Source organism: Equus przewalskii, chromosome 11 (genome assembly GCF_037783145.1).
Source record: "Equus przewalskii isolate Varuska chromosome 11, EquPr2, whole genome shotgun sequence".
Taxonomy (NCBI): Eukaryota; Metazoa; Chordata; class Mammalia; order Perissodactyla; family Equidae; genus Equus; species Equus przewalskii.
The window spans coordinates 22,920,344-22,940,211 of record NC_091841.1 but is presented as its reverse complement, the minus strand read 5'-3'; the positions used below and the strand labels follow the sequence as shown (position 1 = coordinate 22,940,211).

At 60.1% G+C, this 19,868-nt stretch overlaps 1 protein-coding gene and 1 long non-coding RNA gene across 14 annotated transcripts in view; one reads left to right on the top strand and one right to left on the bottom strand.

Annotated features, from left to right (window-relative positions):
* Nucleotides 1-19,868, top strand: part of SYT7 (synaptotagmin 7) — a 67,119-nt gene that overhangs the window by 40,903 nt on the left and 6,348 nt on the right. For 7 of the 13 annotated variants that reach the window (XM_070564102.1, XM_070564104.1, XM_070564100.1 and 4 more), the window contains 6 exons: nucleotides 2,121-2,489; nucleotides 6,639-6,761; nucleotides 11,589-11,724; nucleotides 15,873-16,143; nucleotides 19,190-19,359; nucleotides 19,754-19,868. In XM_070564102.1, coding sequence (XP_070420203.1) covers nucleotides 2,121-2,489; nucleotides 6,639-6,761; nucleotides 11,589-11,724; nucleotides 15,873-16,143; nucleotides 19,190-19,359; nucleotides 19,754-19,868 — 1,184 coding nt within the window. Of the gene's footprint in view, nucleotides 1-1,899; nucleotides 2,490-6,638; nucleotides 6,762-11,588; nucleotides 11,725-15,872; nucleotides 16,144-19,189; nucleotides 19,360-19,753 lie in introns of those variants that run through there. The other 6 variants (XM_070564112.1, XM_070564110.1, XM_070564108.1 and 3 more) reach the window with 2 other exon arrangements.
* LOC139074371 (uncharacterized) lies at nucleotides 15,308-16,382 on the bottom strand. Its single transcript, XR_011523928.1, has 2 exons — nucleotides 16,218-16,382; nucleotides 15,308-16,058 (listed from the first exon to the last, which is right to left on the bottom strand). It is a non-coding gene; the product is annotated as an uncharacterized lncRNA (long non-coding RNA).

Genomic DNA, 19,868 nt, shown 5'->3' with positions numbered 1-19,868 from the left:
CACCTGCCCCCAGCTGCTCCGGCCACAGACTCCAGGCTGGCTGAGGCCTCCATGCCATCCACTGGCTCCAGGCCTGGAGGAACCAATTTTAGTTTCCTGTGACTGAGAGGTTGTAAATTGGACTAATTTGGGATGTGATAGGAAACCAAAATGAGGTCAGCAAAGAGGAGGCGGCCCCACAAGTGCTGTCCTCCTCCTGCCTCTCCTGCCCTCCGGGAGCTGTGGGCCTAGCTGGCCGGCCAGGCCTAAACCTGCGGCTGGTGGTAGCCCTGATTCCAAGCCCGAGCCCGGCAAGGCTGCTGCCCCCTCTGAGACCCCAGTGAAAGCCACGTTTTGCTTTTCTTTCTCTCTCTCTTTCTTTCTCTTATTCTCTCTTTACTATTCTCTGACTTTCTTTGGCTCTCTCTCCTCTCTTTCTTTCTCTCTCTCAGCCCACAGGGGCAGCTAACTGTTGTCCTTTGGTTCCCAGGGTAGGCTCAGGGGGTGAGCAGAGCTGAGGTCTGGCTGCAGTGGTGAAAGCGGCTCCAAGGGCCCTGGGACGCCTCCCCGGGTACGGGGCTGCCCTGTAGCCCTAGATCAGGAATGGGCAAGCTTTCTCTTTAAAGGGCCAGTTGAGAAGTATTTAGGCTTTATAAGTCACATAGCCTCTTTTACAACCAGTCAACCCTGCTGTTGTAGTCCCAAAGCAGCCATAGACAGGATGTAAATGAATGACTGTGTGGCTGCGTTCCAATAAAACTTTATTGACAAAAGCAAGTGGCAGGCCGGATTTGGCCCACAGGCTATAGTTTGCCCACGCCTGCCCTAGGCCACGGGATTGGGAGATGCAGGGGAGGGGCAGAGGAGGAAGAGGCTGCGACTTCCGAGGCTCTGGCCCTGCCTGGACTGAAATCTCTGGCCAGGGGATAAAGCAGGCAGGTTGTCTGGGGGAGGCCAGGAGTCTCTACTCCTTCTGCCTCCATCTCCTGACACGTTTGCAACTACCACTGGCATGAGGAGACTGAGTGATGCCACACATCCCCGGGCCCAACCTTATTAGGTCCTCGTGGCAACCCCCCAATGGAGGCAGCTCAGGGGTTATTCTCTTACCCCCATTTTACAGATGAAGAAACCAAGAGGTGGCCTCCCTTTTCCGAAGTCCCAGTTAGGAAGCAGCAGAGACGAGCTTTGAACCTGGGTCCCTCTGACCTCACACCACCTCTGTTCAGCCACATCCTTTTTCCTCTCTGTCCCTGCCCCCATTCCCAGCACTTTTCAGAGATGCTGGCGGACCCATGAGGCAGGTGCCCCCTTGCAAATGCATAGAGGAGAGGACAGTCGCCCTGTTTTCCATCAGAATTGTGGCAAAGAGGCCACAAGTGGCTACAGGAGCTCCCACCTCATCTGCTCCTTTCCTGGGTCCTCTCCTCAGACTGGGAGTCGTTCCCAAGATACCAGGAAAAGACACTGAACCTCAGAAACAGGGAAATCTGGGAGGAGGGCAAAGATCTGCCCCAGAGCCCGAATCCTAAGGCAGCCCTGGCCGCAGGGCCGAGGTCTGGGAGCCCGAGGACCCTCCTTGGACAAAATGTAGGAAGTGCTGACTTCCCCCGACTCACCAAGCATTACTAGGCCAGCTATGCCCTGGGCTGGATTTCCTCGTGTCTCCAAAGGCTAGTAGTACTTAGAACACAGAGGCAGCCTTTGTTGGGGTCCCCCGGTGAGACAGCGGGAGGAGGTGGCAGCAGGTCCCTCCACCCCCTCCCATCCCAACACGACAGGCAGCCGCAGGGCCCTGGGACCGCCTTCACCACGCAGCCTCCACAGCTCCTGAGGCCCACTCAGAGCAGCAAAGAGGTCGGCTCAGACAGCAGGTATTCGGGCCTAGGCTGAGCCCAGGCCAGAGGGTGGGCTGGGCAGGGCCGACCTGGGGGCCTCAGGGTGGGCGCAGGGCTTTGCGGCCTCCCGGGTGAGGTGATGGCAGCGACGGCAGCGGCGACATCTCCCATGGAGGCCTGGCGAGGTTCAGCAGAGCGCGCCCTCCACGGGGGCCTCCTAGTCCTGGCCCCGGGCTTCCTGCTCCTCCACTGTGATCCCTTCACCTGCTTCTCCTTTCTCTCCTCTCCTCCACCCGCCCCAAGTTTCGAGGACTCCACCCTGTCCACGGCCACTACCCTTGAGTCTATCCCCAGCTCCACGGGAGAGCCGAAATGCCAGCGACCCCGCACCCTGATGCGGCAACAGAGCCTGCAGCAGCCGCTGAGCCAACACCAGCGGGGCCGGCAGCCCAGCCAGCCCACCACCAGCCAGAGCCTGGGCCAGCTGCAGGCCCACACGGGCTCGGTGCCTGGCGCCAACTCCCGGGCCTATGGCCGGGGCCAGGCTCGGCAGGGCGCCTCGGCCGGCTCCAAGTACCGGGCGGCCGGGGGCCGCAGCCGCTCCAACCCGGGCAGCTGGGACCACGTGGTGGGGCAGATTCGAAACCGAGGCTTGGACATGAAATCCTTCCTGTAAGTCCCCCCCCTGGAGCGGCCCAGCCCCCCACCTCCCCGACCCAGCCTCTTTCCCCCACATCTCCTTGAGAGCAGCTGTCCTGCTCATGGTCCTTCATCTCCACGGCAGGGTGCCTAGCAGACTTGGCCGCCCCCCATCCCCAGCCTCTTGTGGCTCGTGGCTTGTGCCTAAAGCCCCCCAGGGAAGGCTTCGTATCTGAGCCACCCCTCTGAGGACCCCAACCCCCCTTGGTACCTTTGGGGCTCAGACAAGGTCCCCCCTAAAAGTCAGTGGAGACACTGGAGGTTGCTGCTGCGGTGCCCAGATCTGTCTGTTCTTTCCGGCTAGTCCCAGGCTGCTCCTGGCCACCCTGCCAGCCTCGCCCTCTGCTCCCTGTGCTCCTGTGACCTCTCTCCTCCCCTGCTCCTGTCCAAACCTGGTCTCCTTTTGCTCCATCTCCCAGGCCCTTCCTCCTCCTCTCCAGTTCACTTCTCTGTAACCCGACTCTGCTCGCCTTCCTGCCCCCACTTCCTCCCTCCCTCTCACTTCCCCTGTCCCTGCCATCGGCCCTGTCCTCTGCCTCTCCGACCTTCCATAGCCACCTGTCCTCCAGCTCCCGCCCTGGCTCCCGTCACGACCCATCCCCAGAGGACAAAACGTCGGATGTTCCCCCAAAGCTTTAGAAAATGTCGTTTCCAAGTCAGAGCCTTCTTTCTCGGGTACAGGTCTGAGAAATAACAACACGCCATCGATGTCTAACCTCAGCCATTCCCCCCCTCCCCGGCTGTGTGTCCCCACCCCTTGTTGATAGGGGCCCCACCCAGGGTGCCCTCTCCCTGGCATCCCTCTGGCCCTCTGCACTCACTCTCAGAGCCCAGGGCAGGCCTGGGCTTTGGTCCCTGACATCTCCCACCTCCTCCGGCCTAACATGACCTTCCTTCCAGGCTCTGGGGATTATTCCTCTCGCCCAGGTCTTCCCTGGGAGCACTTTTCACGGAGCAGGAGACCAGCACACTAAGCCTGGGAGAGGAGACAGGGAGGGGGAAGGGGAAGGCCAAGGTCAAGGCCCAGCTCATTGGCAAGATACAAGGATTCTACAGGCATGCAAGTCCCTCGGAGCATCCTGCCTCTCCTCTGGCTGAGACCCCAGCCCGAGCTTCCAGGGTGGACAGGAGTGCTGCCCCTGGGCAAGGCACTCTGACAGCTTCCCACACCCGTGCAAGTGGGCTGTGGCCCTGGCCCAGCAGGACATGCCACCTGTGACTCTACTTGGCAAATCGGGCAGTGCATTCTGGGCTCTCCCCGACCCAGGGACCCTCATGGATCCACCTGGATGCCTGCATGAGACAAGATGCCCACCAGAGCCTTCTGACTTCCAAGTGGTGGTTTGTTTTGGGACAGATTCCATGGCACTGGTGTGGATTCAGAGAGTGGAAGGAAGTGGTTCTGCTGTGGCTTGAACAGAACTGAGGACCAGCCGGGCCCCTGCTCCCCTCTGTTCCTCCTGACCTCCGGCTGCTCTTTGCACAGCCATCACCCTGCCTCCTGTTCTAGCCGCCGTCACACTGGCACAGGGGCCGTCCCCACACTCTGGGAAGAAAGGAGCCAGCTTCGTGAAAGCCCCTGTGCACCAACTCTTCTCTGCCCACCGCCTCCCTCGTCAGCCAGGATTGGATGAGCGGTGGTCCCTTGCCAGTGCCTTTGCCAGCATCCTTTGTCCACGCTGCTTCTGCCCACTTTGGTGCCCCTCACTTGCCAGCCACCTCCAGAGCTCACCCTACCCACTACCTCCTCCGCCTGTAGCTCCGCACCGCAGGGGTCGGCAAACTTTTTCTGTAAAGGGCCAGATTATAAATATTTTAGGCTCTGCAGGACACATGTGGTCTCGATCGCATTTAAAAATGTACAAACCATTCTTAGCTTGTGGGCTGTGCAAAAACAGGCCACCAGCTGTAGTTTCCCGACCCCTGACCCCCGCCTTCGGTTTAGCTGGCATGCTTCTGAGGCCCTTCTCTTGCCCCAAAAGCTGGTGGCCCAGGTAGAGAGTCAAGGTGGGGGGGGAGGCTAGACAGCCCCCCCCCCCAAGATCCCACCCCGTCTTGCCGGGAGGGAGGCTTTGCTCCTGCTGAAAGGGTGTCACCCCCCGACACCACCAGCTTCACCCCAAATCTCCCCCTCTTGCCGTTGTGGCCTGCCATGCCAGAGAGAATGACAAATTGGGAAATTATGCAGAGGAGCCCTTTGTTTTTAAGAAGAACCAAAGGAATGTCTGAAAAATGCATTAACCGGGAAAAACATGTTGTTTTCGCTGGGTTCGCCTTCCCCCAGCTCAACCAGCTCCCAGGCAGCCAAATGGAATTTTACCAACTCGACGGCAGCACCGGTGGGCAGAGAACAAAGAAAATGTGGATTTGTCCTGAGCGAAGTGGGGAGTTTTCCCCCAAAAGTTAGATGCCAGTGCAAGCGTCAGCCTGGAGTGACTGCGCCCGGGACAAAGATACAAAGAGAAGACAGTGCGGCCACTTAGCTTTCTCCCCTCCCTCAGACCCCACTGCCCTCTCCCATTTTCTAAGACCCCTGTGTCCCCACTGCTCCCCTCAGACGCCATTTCTCACCTGCTAGAGTTCCTTTTTTTCTTTCTTTTTTCTTTTTTGCTGAGGAAGATTATCCCTGTGCTAACATCTGTGCCAGTCTTCTCTATTTTGTATGTGGGTCGCTGCCACAGCATGGCTTGATGAGAGGTGTGTAGGTCCATGCCTGGGATCCGAACCTGTGTACCCCAGGCCACTGAAGCAGAGCATGTGAACTTAACCACTACACCACCAAGCTGGCCCCTAAAGGTCCTTTTTTGACAACCTCTTTGGGAAATAGCCATAGCTAGCTGTTCCTCTCTAAACTTTGCCCTCCTGGGTGATGGTTTGAAGTTGTAGACTTCTGGAACATTCCGTCAGGCTTACCATCTTTCCCTTGGCCCTTCTTGAGTCATGCCTTCATGCCTGCCCCATCCAAGAATCCCTGTCCCTTTGTTTGGATGAGAGAACCAACGCTGGATGAGCTCCACGAAACATCCAGAAAATGCCCACAAACTCAGGTGGTTTTGAGGGGTAGCAGGTCACTTTTCATCCCTGGAAAATGCAGTTGTCCAGCGGTTCTCTGAGAAGGCTCCATTCTAAAGATGTCACAGCTGGACCTCCGGCCCCACACTGCTGCCCACACGTCAGCTCCGAGGGGTTCTCGCCTTCTCCTTGTCTGCCTCGACTGCCCAGCCTCCTCCACACTGTCCTCGCTGTGCACACAGGCTCCCTCGAGTCCTGCCGGGACTTCTCCAGACCTTGCCAAGTTTCTGCACTTTCTCTCTCTCCACCTTTGTTTTTTGGTGTCTTCTGGACGACTTCCCCAAGGAAAGGCCCCTGGACTGGACCCACAAACCTTGGTGGTGGTTCCCTGGGTGTCTGGGAAGGGGGACACAGGAGAAGGCCCACGATGGCCACATGCCGTGTGCCTAAAGGGACTTCCATTCTTCTCTGAAGGGCTGTGAGGCCAGGGACTGGGGGAGGGAGCTCCTAAGACCCCTCCTGGCATCAAGGACATCTGGCTGACCATGACCGAGACATGTCTTTACGAGGGGCTTCCAGAAGCCTGGGCGCGGTGCCCACTGGATTTCCAAACTTTCCAAGAACCTCCCAAACCTACCTGCACAGTCGCAAGATGGTGACAGAGCCCGACCCTCTTCTCCCAGGGGCCCGGATGGTGGGAAGGGAGATGAATTAGCTTTAGAAATCGGCCGTGTCCCAGGGCCTGTGTTCCGCTCTCCCCCCCAGCCTTCCCCGTGTGTCTCCTCGGAACGGTCCCATCCACATGCCATCTCAGTAGGCCTCTGCCCAGCCCTGGCCCGTTTCTCTCCAGAGAATCTTGCTCTGGCCCCAGGCGAGCTGGACCTCAGGCCGTGGACGCCTCCCCTCCATCCCCTCCCTCCCCGCCTCCACCCTGCTCTGCTCTCCAACTGTTGACAGTGCTGAAGTTTGTTTTCTCTCCTGCAGGGCCAGTTTCTTACGCTTGTTTCTTCTCTCTCTTTGTCTCTGTCTCTCTCTCCTTCCCCTCCCTGCCCCCGCCTATGGGGCCTCCTCATGTCACCCCGGCTGGTGGGCTGCCCCCACCCCGGGCAGGGAAGGCCGGATGGTGGTGCTATCCTTGGTCTTAGGGCTTTCGGAACAGGATGACTTTGCCAATATCCCTGACCTGCAAAACCCAGGAACCCAGCAGAACCAGAACGCTCAGGGGGACAAGAGGTACGAGCACAGGCGAGGGCCTGCGGCGGCGGCAACGGCAGAAAAGGAGGCGCGGAGGGGCCACCTGCCTCCACTGGCCCGGCTGCTGGACGAGGTGGCGGCGCCTTCAGCGGATGCTGAGCGGGAGGACAGCCCCTCCCCAGCCGGTGCCCTCACACACGCCACCCCGGTGGTGTCCCCCGGGTCTGAGGCCATGCGGCCGTCCTGGGACCATTCTGGATCAAGCCTGCTCCCGGGCACGCTTGCCCTCGCCCGGAGCAAGCCAGCCTGTCTGCCCCATCTTCCTGCTTGGCCCCCCTCTGCTGCCCCCTCATCCTTCATCTCTGCCCCACCCCCGACCCGGAAATCCCAGTTTCTCTGGTGGTTGGTGGGTGGGGGGGATGTTAGGGAAGGGGCGCCAGCCTAGTCTCCCTCATCCCCGCCACCGCAACCTCCCTCGTGCCTGGAACACCCGCTGCAAGGGGGTGACTGGGCTGCTGGCTGATGGAAGAGCCCCGTGGGGGGAGGGTCTGGGCCATGGGAGAGGCCCGGTGACCAGAAAGAACCAGAAAAGCAGCCCTGAGCTTGAGACACCAGGAGGAGGGAACGGGGTAAGGAGCCGAGAGCAGCTGGGAGCTCTGCTGCTGGCTCTCAGGGCCCTGTGGCAACCAGGAGTAGCCCGTGTGGCCACCACACAGGCTGAGAGAGGGCTAGGCATATAGCGGTCCATAGCCTCGGCCACCAGGAACTCAGGGAAGCATCTCCTGATGCCCCCCCATCTCGAGGAGGGGGTGGAGCCCTCGGGAGGGGGACTGGGAAAGGTTGGAGGTCCTAGGGCTCTGGTGGCATCACATAGGTGGGGTGACCCTCGCCTGGCCGCCTCCTTGCTCCTGGCCTTGGGCCGGGTGGCCACACACCTGTGGTCGTGGGAGGATGGCTCATCATCTTGGTCAGGTCTGCTTCTCATCAGACAGGAGAGCATGTGGCCTAGCAGGCAGGATGCTGGCCTTCTAGCTCTGGTTCTGCCAGAGCCTCACTCTGCAACCTTGGGCAAGTCACAGGCTCTCTGGGCCTCTGCTTCCTGGGCTGTCAAATGAAGGCTTGAACAGGGTGACCTCTTCCAGCTGGGACATGCTAAGCTTCTCATAGGGGAACAGGCCCTCGGGCTGGGGCACTTGTTAGAGTCCCTGACTTTCCTGAAGAGGCCCTTAGGGGCAGGAGGGGACTGTCCCAGGCTGCTGCCAGGGGCCTGTGGGCTAGGGAGGGTTAGGCCAAGAATTAGCTGACTTGCCTGTCCCTCTGGTGGCTTCTGGAGACCAGCCTTCTCATTTTCTCCCCATCTCGAGTCCCCAGTTGCATGTCCCCAGGCATAGCTGGAAGTCCCCAGAGAGTGGGAGGGGAGAGCTTCACTCAGTGGCACAGATGGTGTCACACCCTGAGCCCGAGTCCTAGGGTGCGGGAGGAACAGAGCCCGCCCCCTCCAACACACCTGGCGCTACAGGAGTCCCGGCTTCCTGGGTTGGGGCCTCAGAGCTGGGCTGCAGGCAGGCCTGAGGGCCACGGGGAGAGGGCCGGGGGGCCAGAGGCGAGAGGCTGCAGGAGGGGGGCCGGAGCCCTCCAAAAGCCTGCTAAGAACCCGAGCCCTTGACGGGAGAGGTGTGAAGCGTGAGGGAACACATGCAGGCTGGAAACGAGATTTCTCATCACCCATGTGTTAATTAACTGGCTCCATTTTCACCCACAGCCTATATTTACCTCCTTGCCACTCAGGTCTCACTCCATATTTTAACACACCCATCCCTTCTGATCATTACATCAGTTGTCCCTGGCCTTCCTGGGAAAGAGGGGTGTGGAGGGGGAGGCCACCGGCCCTGGCCCCCACCTGCCCTGACTTTCCGAGTGGACCCGTGCCATTCCCACCTGGTCATACCCACCCCATCCTGGAAACTCATTTCTCATGGCCCCTGGGGTGACTGGCCGTTGCGAGGGTGTCCGGAATCCAGCGCCTCCTCCCCAGCACTCTCCCCATCCCAAGCTTGGCGTTGGTACCACCCACCAGGCCACGGGCACCTTAGGGCTCCAGCCCTCTGGGCTTCTGGCTCCTTGGACCTTGGAATAGTGGGCCTGGGCCGGCTGCCTCTTCCTCTTCAGCTTCTGCCTCCAGACTCAGGGTCTGCCCTTCTGCCCCAGTCCCCCTTTCTCCACCCAGCTGATCCCTCTGCCAGATGTCTCCAGAGTAAGGGGTGGGTGGCTGTTGTTGGGGAAGATGCTGAGCCCCTGAGGTCTGTTAGCAGCAGGCTCCTGGGAGACAGGAGGGCCCCAGGAGGCAGAGCAGCCGCTCTAGGTCCCAGGGGAGGTCGGGCTGCGTCTAGCAAACAACACGGAGATGGGAAGGTGTGTCCCTGCCCCCCACTGCCAGGATTCTTGGTGGCCCTGAAGACCCCCATCTGGGATCCACCAGTCCCTGGGCCTCAGCACAGTGGGCCCCAAGAACTTCAGAATGCTCCTGGGCCAGAGAGGGAGGGAAGGAGGCCAAGGCCGCCCCTGGGTCCCAGGCCCAGCTGTGCCCATTCCGCCCTGCACCCATCCCCACCGCATGCTCTCAGCCATCCCTTCCACCATTGCTCCTTGGGATCCAAATGGTTTCCACCGTGGCCCCACCCCCACCCAAGTGGGGCGCTGGGCAGGGCGGGGACCTGGCCACCCCATCACTCTCCTTGCCCCGAAGCCACCATGTTTCTTCTGTCCTGGTGTGTGTCCCCTGCCTCCTCTCCGCCTCTCCCCTCGGCCGCTCGCTCCTCCTGTCCCCCTGTCCGCCCTGCAGCCTTCTTCACTCGTCTCCGACTAACCCTTCTTGGCCTCTCTCTCTCCCCCCTCCTTCCTCCCATCTGCTCCTCACAGGGATGTCCCCGGGCCAGCGACGGGCCCCTCCGCCTTTCCCTCTGCCTCTCTGTGCCCTTGTCTCTCTGTCTCTCTCTGTCCTGTGACCTCCGATAGCTTCCGTGGCGCTGACCATCTTTTCCCAGGCTGCTTTGCAGCTGTGCTGACGCTGTGGTGTGGCCAAAATAACTCCGACTTTCTCATACCTGCAGCAGTCAATCTCATGCTCTCTCCTCCTCTCCCACTCTATTTTTAACCTGACTTTACCTCTCCAGCTATTTCAGTCTCCTCTTCCTCCCCGTGCCTGCCTGCGTGAGCACGTGTCCACGTGCGTGTGTTCATGTGTGTGTATGCTCTGCCGTGTGTGTCCGTGTGTGTGTCCTGTATGTGCGTGCTCTGCTGTGGCCGCACCTCTGGGACAGACGCCCCTTGTGTCCCGGGCGGGGTGGGGCATTTCTGTGTCGTCCAGGCAAGCCCAGGTTCTCACAGCAGGTGCGTCGTGCGTCCGATTCTGGAACCGCTCCCTGCTTTTTCTGTTTCAGTTTATCCCAATTCATGTGCACACCTGGGCATGCCTGGGTCCCCCCTGAATGTTTTCTCTGCGGATCTAAGTGTGTGCATTGCTGTATATGTGTCATCTCACTGCTCTGGTGACCTGCCTGGTTGCCCCTCCTATTCTCTCCCTATTGCTCTGAGTGTCAGGCTTGTGTGCACTCGTGTGTGTGTGTGTGTGTGCCTGTGTGTGCACGCCTTGCTGTTGGGCCCTGGTGTCTCCCCTCCAGGGCCCGGCATATTCCGTGCATGTCTGCCTGTGGTGGCCAACTGTGTGCTGGCGGCTGGTCCATACCGAGGCCATGGCTTGTGTCCAGCCTGTGTGTGTCTCAGTCTGTGGCTCTGGTTCTCAAAGCTGTTCTGTTGTAGCCTGTCTCAAGCCCCGTGCTGCCAGTCTCCCCGTCTCTTCCTAGCTGCCTGCCCCCACCTCTCCTCCTCATGGGATGTTCCAGCCTGGTCCCTGGGCAGCCTTTTAGTGCCCCCTTTCTGAGCCCCAGCTGGACGGAGGCTGGGCTCACAACCCAGCCACTGGGCCAGAGAGCCCCGCTTCCTGGGAACAGCCTGGAGTTGGGGTGCAGACAGGGCCTCACGTGGAACAGTCAGATCCGGGGCTCCTCAGTGGCGCCCCGTCTTCCTCTGACCCTGAGTGACAGCCTTATCACACGTGCAGTGGTCAGAGTGGGAGAAGGGTGGGCACTGGGGAGCAAGGAGAGGTAGACTTGCCGCATCCAGTGGGTGGCTATTTAAATCTAAATGAAGTCAAACCAAATTAAAACTTCAGTCCTCAGTCTCACTAGCCACATTTCAAATGCTCAGTAGCCACACGTGGCCAGTGCAGATATAGAACACTGATGTCATCGTAGAAAGTTCTACTGGACAGAGCTGTGTGGACAGTGGTCCTGAGCTCGCCTGGTCAGCCTCGTGTCTGACGGGCACGTCTGTTCTCGCTGAGCCTGAATAAACGAAGGTGGTGCCTTCAGGAGATGGGCGCTCTGGGTGTGTCTGCAGAGGGTAATGACGGGGAGAGGTGACCTGGACAGGCCACCTGGGGAGCTTCCCCTCCCGGGCTGGGGCCAGCAGGGGTGAGGGGGCTTCTGGGGAGGGAGGCATGCTCAGAGACCACCATGCAAGCAGTGACTGGAGCGAGGGGATTTTCTGGTCAATAGGAGGTGTGGGTGCACCCACAGGGACAGCCAAGCCATATCACTCTGGGGCAGAGCCGAGGGGGATGAGCCCTGAGCGCTGGTCTCAGGGGAAAACCAGGCTCCCCCGGACAAGAGCATAGCTCCTGCCGGCCCGCTGGAGGTGGCCGCTGCTTGGGTCTCAGAGAAGGTCCAGCCGCCACCCAGGCCCGTGGTGCCCAGCCCAGCGCACCTCCCCAGCCAAGCTCATTCGGACCCCCTGCCCCGCCCCCAGGTTGCCTACAGGAGGGAAGGTGGTGAACACAGCGCCAGTGCCGGGCCAGACGCCCCACGATGAGTCTGACCGCCGGACAGAGCCGCGCTCCTCCGTCTCCGACCTCGTCAACTCCCTCACCAGCGAGATGCTCATGGTGAGAGGGGCGGGGCTGGGAGGCGGGGGGAGGAGCGTGCGTGGAAATTGGTGACAGTGTTTGGCGAAGTTGGCTCAGGAAGGCGAACCAGCACGGTGACTGAGTGAGCGAGGCCTGGGTTCTTTTCCCAGCTCTTTCGCCAAAATAGCCTCTCTGTGCCTCAGTTTCCTCGTTTGTCAGGTGAGAATAAGAATGCCCATCCTCCTCCAGCCTCTTTCTCGGTGGTGCTGCGGCCTACGGAAACGTGCTCGTGGGAAGTATTTTTATGATCCTAGAAGGAAAGGCCAGTGGGCAGAGGACTTGGGACAGGAGGTGTCCCCTCCCTGAGTGGCGTGGGTCCCACCGAGTGGACGTCTGAGGAGGAGCTCCCAGGGGAGCGAGGCTCATATCCTCATCCCAGGGACCTCCCCCAACCCCCGTTCTGGGGAGCCACCTGAGGCCCAAAGAGAACAGGAGAGCAGGTTCCCCCCCTGGTCATGATCCCTTCTGTCCACGTGCCGCCCCACCAGGATCCCAGCCCCATGGTTCTGCGCGTTTTCACCCCGGGAGAGGTTGTGGCTTCACATGGCGCCCCCTGGTGGCAGCGGTGAGTCACGGCCATTAGCCCCGCTATGCTTTCCAAAGAGCCCCCGGAGGGGCGGGACCTGCAGGATGAGGACACTCTGATTGGGCAGCCGAGGTTTGCAGGCAGGAGTCAGGTAAAGGTTGGCAGCTCAGAAGCCCTAGGACGGCTTGGAGAGGACGTGAGGCCCGGAACCTGGCGCCTGCTGTGATCCTACTGGACGTGACCTGGTAGAGAGAGGGGACGCGGGCCTGGTGGGCTCTCAGGCCGTCGGCGGTCCTGACGTCATTCAGTTCATAGTTTCTCTTGCTCTGGCACCAGCGGCCGCCACCCTCCTGAGGCCCGCAGAGCACCAGACCTCATCCTTTGCCAGTTAGGGTTCCAGCCGGCTCTAACCATCCACCCCCACTGCCCTTTTCCAGCCCAGTGCCTCTCAAATTGTAATATGCACATGAATCACCAGGGGAATCTTGTTAAAAATGCAGATTCCCAGGCAGCGGGCCGGAGGTGGGGCCAAGAGTTTCCGTTTCTCTTGGATGTAGTTTGGAACACCAGATTTTCCCTGTTCCAGAGCTGGTCTCTCTTGGGCCTCCCCACCTCTCCCCCTTCTCCCCACCCCCCAGGCCTGGCCCTCCGCTGCCCTCCCGTCCGTCTTCCCCCGCCCATGTGGATGGACCCACCATCCTCTCGTCTGGACGGGCCATTGCCACAGCCCATCCTGCCTCCCTGAACGGCTTCTTAATTGGTTACAGCTTCCTGGTAGCCAGGTTCCCAGAAAGGACGGCCCTTTCCCAGCCAGCTTGCCTGCCCCTTGCTATCCCCAGGGAGGGGCCGACAGCCACAGGCACAGGAAGGAAGTGCAGGCCCCAGCGGATGCTCAGAGCGGGGCAGGCAGGGTCTAATTGTCCAGCCCTAGGCCAAAGCTAGGTCACTGGCATTAATAGCGATGACAAAGATGAGCAGGACAGAAGTAAACCGCTGTCTGAGCTCCCCTAGGCTGCCAGAAGCTGGGGGTCAGGAGACAGGAGGAGTCAGGCACCCACAGCTGGCCAGAAGAAGAGATCCAGAGGAGGGGGTCAGAGAGGAGGCCGGGCCACACCCCCATCTGAGTCACCCCACACTACCCTGCTGTGGGCTAGCTGGATGCTTTTTGATGCTAACTTCAGCTGGAGCAGGGGCTCAGGCGGCACCTCCCTGGGGGCCTAAGTGGGGGGGAATGGCCAGCCTGGTTGCCGTGGAGACAGCTCCTGGAGCTGCCCCGGCTGGTTAATTAGGGCTCAGAGCTGTGCTTCGGAAAGCCTGGGAGCAGGCACAAAGCTGCTGCCCCCTTTTGAGGTGAAGGCCACTTGGCCCAGCTTGGGCCTCCCACCCACCCCTACGTGACCACCTCGTTTGGGAACCAAGAGCCAAGTGACCAGAGGGACCTCAGGCGGGGCTGGGGCCACCAGGGACTCCACCTCAATTTTAGAAGGAATGGGGAGGGACACATGGCCTGCAGGCTCTGTGTGCTCAGGCACGCTCCAGGGTCTTGGTCCACAGCAACAGCAACAGCCTGGGGCCGGGCTGCAGAGGAGGACTGTGGAAGGGACATGGACCCCCCCCCCAACCAGGATCCCCACAAGATAGGTCTTGAGGTCCCGTTCTGCAGATGCGGAAACTGAGGTTCAAAGGGAGTGGGGCTGGTACAAGGAGGGAGAGGAAGGCCAGGGGAAAAGTGGATCTGGGGAGAGAAGCCACATGCACCGCGGGCCTGGGGTGGAGCATGCAGCTCCCTGGCTCTGCTCTGGATCCAGGGGTGGGGGCTGGAGGGACCTTCTCCCACTGTGAGGAAGAGCCAGGGAGGCAGCCAAGGCCCCTTCCACCTCCAAGCAGACCTGGGGTGCGGCGGGTGAAGCCCCAGACACCAGATCTGAGTGTGAGAGTGAGGGCAGCTGGTCAGGGGCTCAGGATGGCCAGGCTGGGCGCTGACTCGGGTTCACAGGCGACTTGCGACAATAATCTCCTAGTGCCCCAAAGCAAATTGGAACGTGGGAGTGCCCGCCTCGTCTGGATGTTGTAGGCAGTCAATGAGCGCAAAGCGCACAGTGCAGGGCATGACCAGGCAAGTGGTCGTTACTATTATTAGTGTGATTTGGATGTTTCTCCCCTGGGGCAAGTGAGGCCTCACTGGCTTGTAGGGGGAGTCTCAAAATGGCCCTGGAATGTGGGCCTGCTTTGGTGGAAAGAGTGGACTTTCCAATCAGAGAGGGTCACACTGCTGTGCAAACTTCGACGCGTGACTTAACCTCTCTGGGCCAGTCTCCTCAGCTAGAGAGTGGTGATAACTGCCCGGCTGTTGTCAGGATTCAGTAAGAAGGTGATATAAGAGTCTTCCACCGTGGCAGGCGCACACTATACGTATTCTTATAATCCATATTATTTAGCATTTCAGAGCCTGGGGGCACAGCGAAGCCTCCTGCAGGAGAAGGGGGGAGAGAAGCAGGTGCCAGTGGTTTCGTCTTAAATGTGGTAGCCTGGGTCGCACCCTGGCTACCTCGCATCCAATCACCTGAGGAGCTTTTAGAGACAAGGATGCCTGAGCCGCGTGGACCCCCTGGGTCTGGAGTTGGGGGGGGCAGGGTCTGGGGCGGGATCCAGGTGGCTAGGGGGCGGGCAGGAGTCCAAAACCTCCCCAAGTGTTCCCAGTGAGCAGCCACAGATGAGCACACTTGGCTGGGAGACCCTCCCCCCAATTACTTCCTACTTTTTCAAGGTCAGCCTGGGAATGGGCCACCCACGCCACCCCCCACGTGTCTGTCCGTTGCCGGTTGGCCCAAGCCTCCACCCCTGGGGGATGGGGACTGCAGGCAGGTGTGGCCCTCTCTGCCAGGGGTCCTCAGCCCTTGTGTGCAGCACTGTTATCCAAGGGTCCTTTAAGACAATTCTGCTGCCCAGCCCCCCACCCCATCAAATCAGGCTCCTGGGGACGGAGCCCAGGAATTCGTGTTTTTAGTGTCCCTGCCTTACACAAACAGACGTTGCTCCTGAAAACTCGCCTCTCTCATTTTGTAAATCACATCATCCTCAGAACCCCAGAGAGTCACTTTGCAAAGAAATATCGTGGTAAACTCTTTTGAGATGTGAGCGATCCCCCACATCTGTTTTGGAGTCCAGGTGTCTGCGTTGGTGTGTTTCACAGTGGGCCCCTCAGGGCCGTGGAAACCGGAGGAGGGAGCTCGGGGACCTGGGGCGCACCAGCACAGCCATGACCCGGGAGGCGAAGGCAGCCTGCGGTGGGGCTGGGGCTGGGGTGATGGCAGACCTGGGGCTGGGGAGCGGGATTCAGGAGACAGGGACTGTCCTGGCTCCTCTCTCCCTCCCTGTGTGACCCTGGTCCAGGCACGGCCCTCTGCCTGAGCATCCTCAGCCAGATGTGAACGTGGGACGGGCCACCACCAGCCCCTCACTGCGACCAGGGAGAGAGCACAGCTCTCAGCAGCTGGACTGGCTTTGGGCCCAGGGAGGCCTCCTAACTGAGGTGGGCTGTGGCGGGGGCTTTGGGGGAGCGGAATCCTCCCCAACCCTGCTGGCCTCGCCCCGCCCCCAGCTCTCCCCAGGCTCCGAGGAGGACGAGGCCCATGAGGGCTGCAGCCGAGAGAACCTGGGCCGGATCCAGTTCAGCGTCGGCTACAACTTCCAGGAGTCCACGCTCACCGTGAAGATCATGAAGGCCCAGGAGCTGCCCGCCAAGGACTTCAGCGGCACCAGCGACCCCTTTGTCAAGATCTACCTGCTGCCAGACAAGAAGCACAAGCTGGAGACCAAGGTGAAACGGAAGAACCTGAACCCGCACTGGAATGAGACCTTCCTCTTTGAAGGTGAGGCTGGGGCCCCCACCGCCACCCAGGGTCCCTCTTCCCCTCCCCACTCCCCAGCCGACAAGCACACTCACATGCATAGATGCACACGGGAGTGTGCTCTGTCTTGGCCCAGCTAACCTGATGCATTTTGTGTCTTGCTGGCATCGGGTTACAGGGCCTAGTGGAGCTGGCATCACAGCCAGAGGCCGAGGAAGAAAGCTGGGCCGCCGCCAGCTGGGGCTTCAGCCCAGACACGTGACTCTTCCTGAGGAGGGCAGGAAGGAAGGGAGGGACCCACAGGATGTAGAGGTGGGGCATCTGGGGCCACCAAGCTGTAGCGGTTAAGTGCACAGGCTGTGCCAGGCTGCCTGAGTTTGAGGCCCAGCTTATTAGCTGTGTGACCTGGGGGAAGTTCCTGAACCTTGCTGAGCCTGTTTCAAGTCAGTACATCAGCAAGTTGTAAAGGCACTTACAATAGTGCCTGACACCCAGGAAACACTCTACTAGTTTGTGAAATACACTCTGTCTGTTCCCAGCCTCCGCCCCTCCCCACACATGGGACAGGCCCCTCCTGACGCACAGGAGCAGTGGCCCCTACGGAGGCAGATGTCCTTCCTCTCTCCTGCAGGCCCTTCTTTCTTATCTTCAGGAGCAATTTCTGCCCTTTGGGTGCCTGGACCCCACTTAGAGAAACCAGAACCCTTTCCCAGCAGCCCTCCAGCTGCCCAATGCCCTGGCTTTCCAGAACCTTCTGTGCACGCCCCAGGGACTCTTCTCCATCTGCTGTCCCCCAGCTCACCCACTGAGTCAGTCATCGGGGGTGAGCTAGTGGGTGCTTCTGTGTGTTTCTGGACGCTCCTCGTCCCCGGTCAGCATGGGGGCCAGTTGAGAGATGGCACAACCAGCAAGAGGCTCAGCCGTCTGGAGGTGTGTGTAGCCAGCTGGTGGGGTGAGGTTTGTGGGCAGAGCCCCAATCCACCGGTCCCTTCTGCAAACATTTACCTAGCATTAACTATGAGCTGAGCACTGTTCTGGGTCCTGGGGGTGCAGAAAAGCATTATGGCCCTCAAGGCAGGCCTGGTCTCATGGAGGACTTAGATGTGTAGATAATTAGGCCACACACTGCGTAACTCCCCTTGGTGATGCTGGAGAACATTTCCCAGAAGAGGGGCCATTCAGGATGGATTCTGAGGGATGAATAAGAGTTTGCCAGATAGGAGATGGCCTCTTCTGGTGTTGAAGGAGCTGACTCAGGTGTAGGGACCTATGGGAGCCTCTGAGATTTCCAGAATGTTTGTCCTCACGCATTTCACCTGAATAGATGCCAAGGGTCACATGGGCAAGTGGCCTGGGGAACTCCAAGATGAGCAAGACGTAGCCCCCTTGAATATGAGGAAGGGACCCTGAAGGAATTCAGAGCCTGGGGATTCAGGGAACTTAGGATTTCCTCTTCCAGGTCTGCTCCAATCAGAGGCTTCTCTCTGCTTCTAGCATCCTCTTCATCTTCTCCATCAATGGGGCTGAGACCTTAAGCATCCTCTCTCCTTCCTGGTTCAGGTCTCCTCCCCTCAGGCCTCAAGGCTGGCCTGTGCCCCTTGAACCTCCCAGACTGGCCTCTCCTTCATCTAAGCCTCCCAGGGTCCAGAGATCCCCCGGCTCCAGACCTTACCCTGGCTCCCTGGTACCTTTCCAACCCATCCCAGCTCCTCCTGGCTCTCCCCCCGGCCGTAGCGCCTGCTCCACCCCGGCACACTCCTGCTGTTCCGTCAGGCATTTCCCTGGCATTTATTCATTCGTTCAATTATTGATTCACTTAACATGTTTATCGGGTACCTACTATGTGCCAGAAACCGTGGGATGCCGGGATCCGGTGGGGAGGACAGACATCCCTCCTGGAAATCCTGGCCGAGGGCGAGAGTCAGACTCAAGGAAACAGATAAATCTCTGTTACAGCCTGGGAGTCACGCTGCGAAAGGAAAGTGCTGGAGTGTAGAACGGGACATCGGGGGATCAGACCCCATGTGGGATGCCAGGAAAGAAAGCCGAGACCTGATGGAAGAGAATAGGCTGGGAGGGGACGTGGTGGGGGCCGGCTTGTGCTGGAGGCGGGGAAAAGCCGGGGGCTGAAGGCCCGTGAAGCAGGCGGGTGTGGTGGGAGCCCAGTCATTGAGGGAAGAGCGGTCACAGGACGGGCAGGGAGAGGACCGCGGGCCAAGTTGTGGAAGGACTTGCAGCCAAGGCAGGGCACACGGCTTTTATTCTGAGTGAGCCGGGAGCCATTGAGAGGCTGTAGGCAGGAGAGTATCATGATGTGATTTCTATTTTTAAAAGCTGCCTCTGGCCGCCGCGTTGAGAATGGACTGTAGGAGAGAGTGTGCGAGGAGGAGGGCAGTTGGACGCTCTTGTGACTGTCGGCACGGGGTGCCAGTGGCTTGGATGAGGGAGGTGGCCGCGGAGAAGGGGGCGGCCGCAGGAGCTGTTGGGGAAGGACGGGCTGATGCGTTGGAAGGAGGCGAAGGCCAAGCTCAGAGTCCCAGGACATGAATCCACTCCTATTTCTATGCCTTGGCCGGCTCCCTCTGCCCCGAGCCCGCCTGGGGCTTGCTTTCTGGCAGCCGTGGCTGTCCCAGGCAGGGCCACTCTCCCAGACTTGCCTCAGGACGAGTGGCAGAGGCAGGGCTGCTCTGAGAGCAAGGGGGCCACAGCCCGGCCACCGAGATGGACACATGATGAGTGGGTGAGTGAGCGAATGGCCCCAGTTCTGCTCTTGATTAACTGTGGGGCTTTGGGCCCATAATTTAAGCCTTCTGAGCCTCAGGCTCCTCATCTGTAAAATGGACAAGATGCCATCGACCTCGGAGAACGACCTCGGAGAATTGTCAAGGGAGACAATTGAGACAATGACAGTCCTTGAAACGTTTCAGGAAGGTCCGAATGCGGGTGTGGGTGGCCTAAGGGCCAGCGCTGCTCCTCCTCCTGGGGCCTTCCTGCCCGGGAGCCTCCCAGCCCTGCGCAGCCCCCGTGGCTCTCTGTCCCGCTCTTCACCTGCGCTGTCTGTCCCCAGGTTTCCCCTACGAGAAGGTGGTGCAGAGGATCCTCTACCTCCAGGTGCTGGACTACGACCGCTTCAGCCGCAACGACCCCATCGGGGAGGTGTCCATCCCCCTCAACAAGGTGGACCTGACCCAGATGCAGACCTTCTGGAAGGATCTGAAGCCATGCAGCGATGGGAGTGTAAGGCCCCACCCGTGGGCCCCTGGCGGCTCAGGGCTGGCAGATCCGCCCCTCAGCCTTAGGGACGTCATGAGGGTTGTGGGGAGGGGTGCAGACGGGCCGCCCCAAGGGAGCAGAGTTCCCACCAGCGCTTGTCCCAAGGGGGACTTGCCTGAGCTGAGACAAAGAACCGGGGCTCTGCTCAGGGGGCCCTGTCGTGGGCGGTGCCCAGACCTGCCAGATGAGGGCAGACCACATGTGACAGAGATGACAGACGGGGGGCAGAGGAAGCACCCAGGTCAGGGTGGGAGCCTGGGGCATTGGGGCCCACTGGAGAGCTAGACCACCGCTCCCTCCCCCTGGTCCCCACAGCCCTCCCCTCAGCCCAGCCTCACCCCTCCCCTGTCCCTCCCAGGGGAGCCGAGGGGAGCTGCTCTTGTCTCTCTGCTACAACCCCTCTGCCAACTCCATCATCGTGAACATCATCAAAGCCCGGAACCTCAAAGCCATGGACATCGGGGGCACGTCAG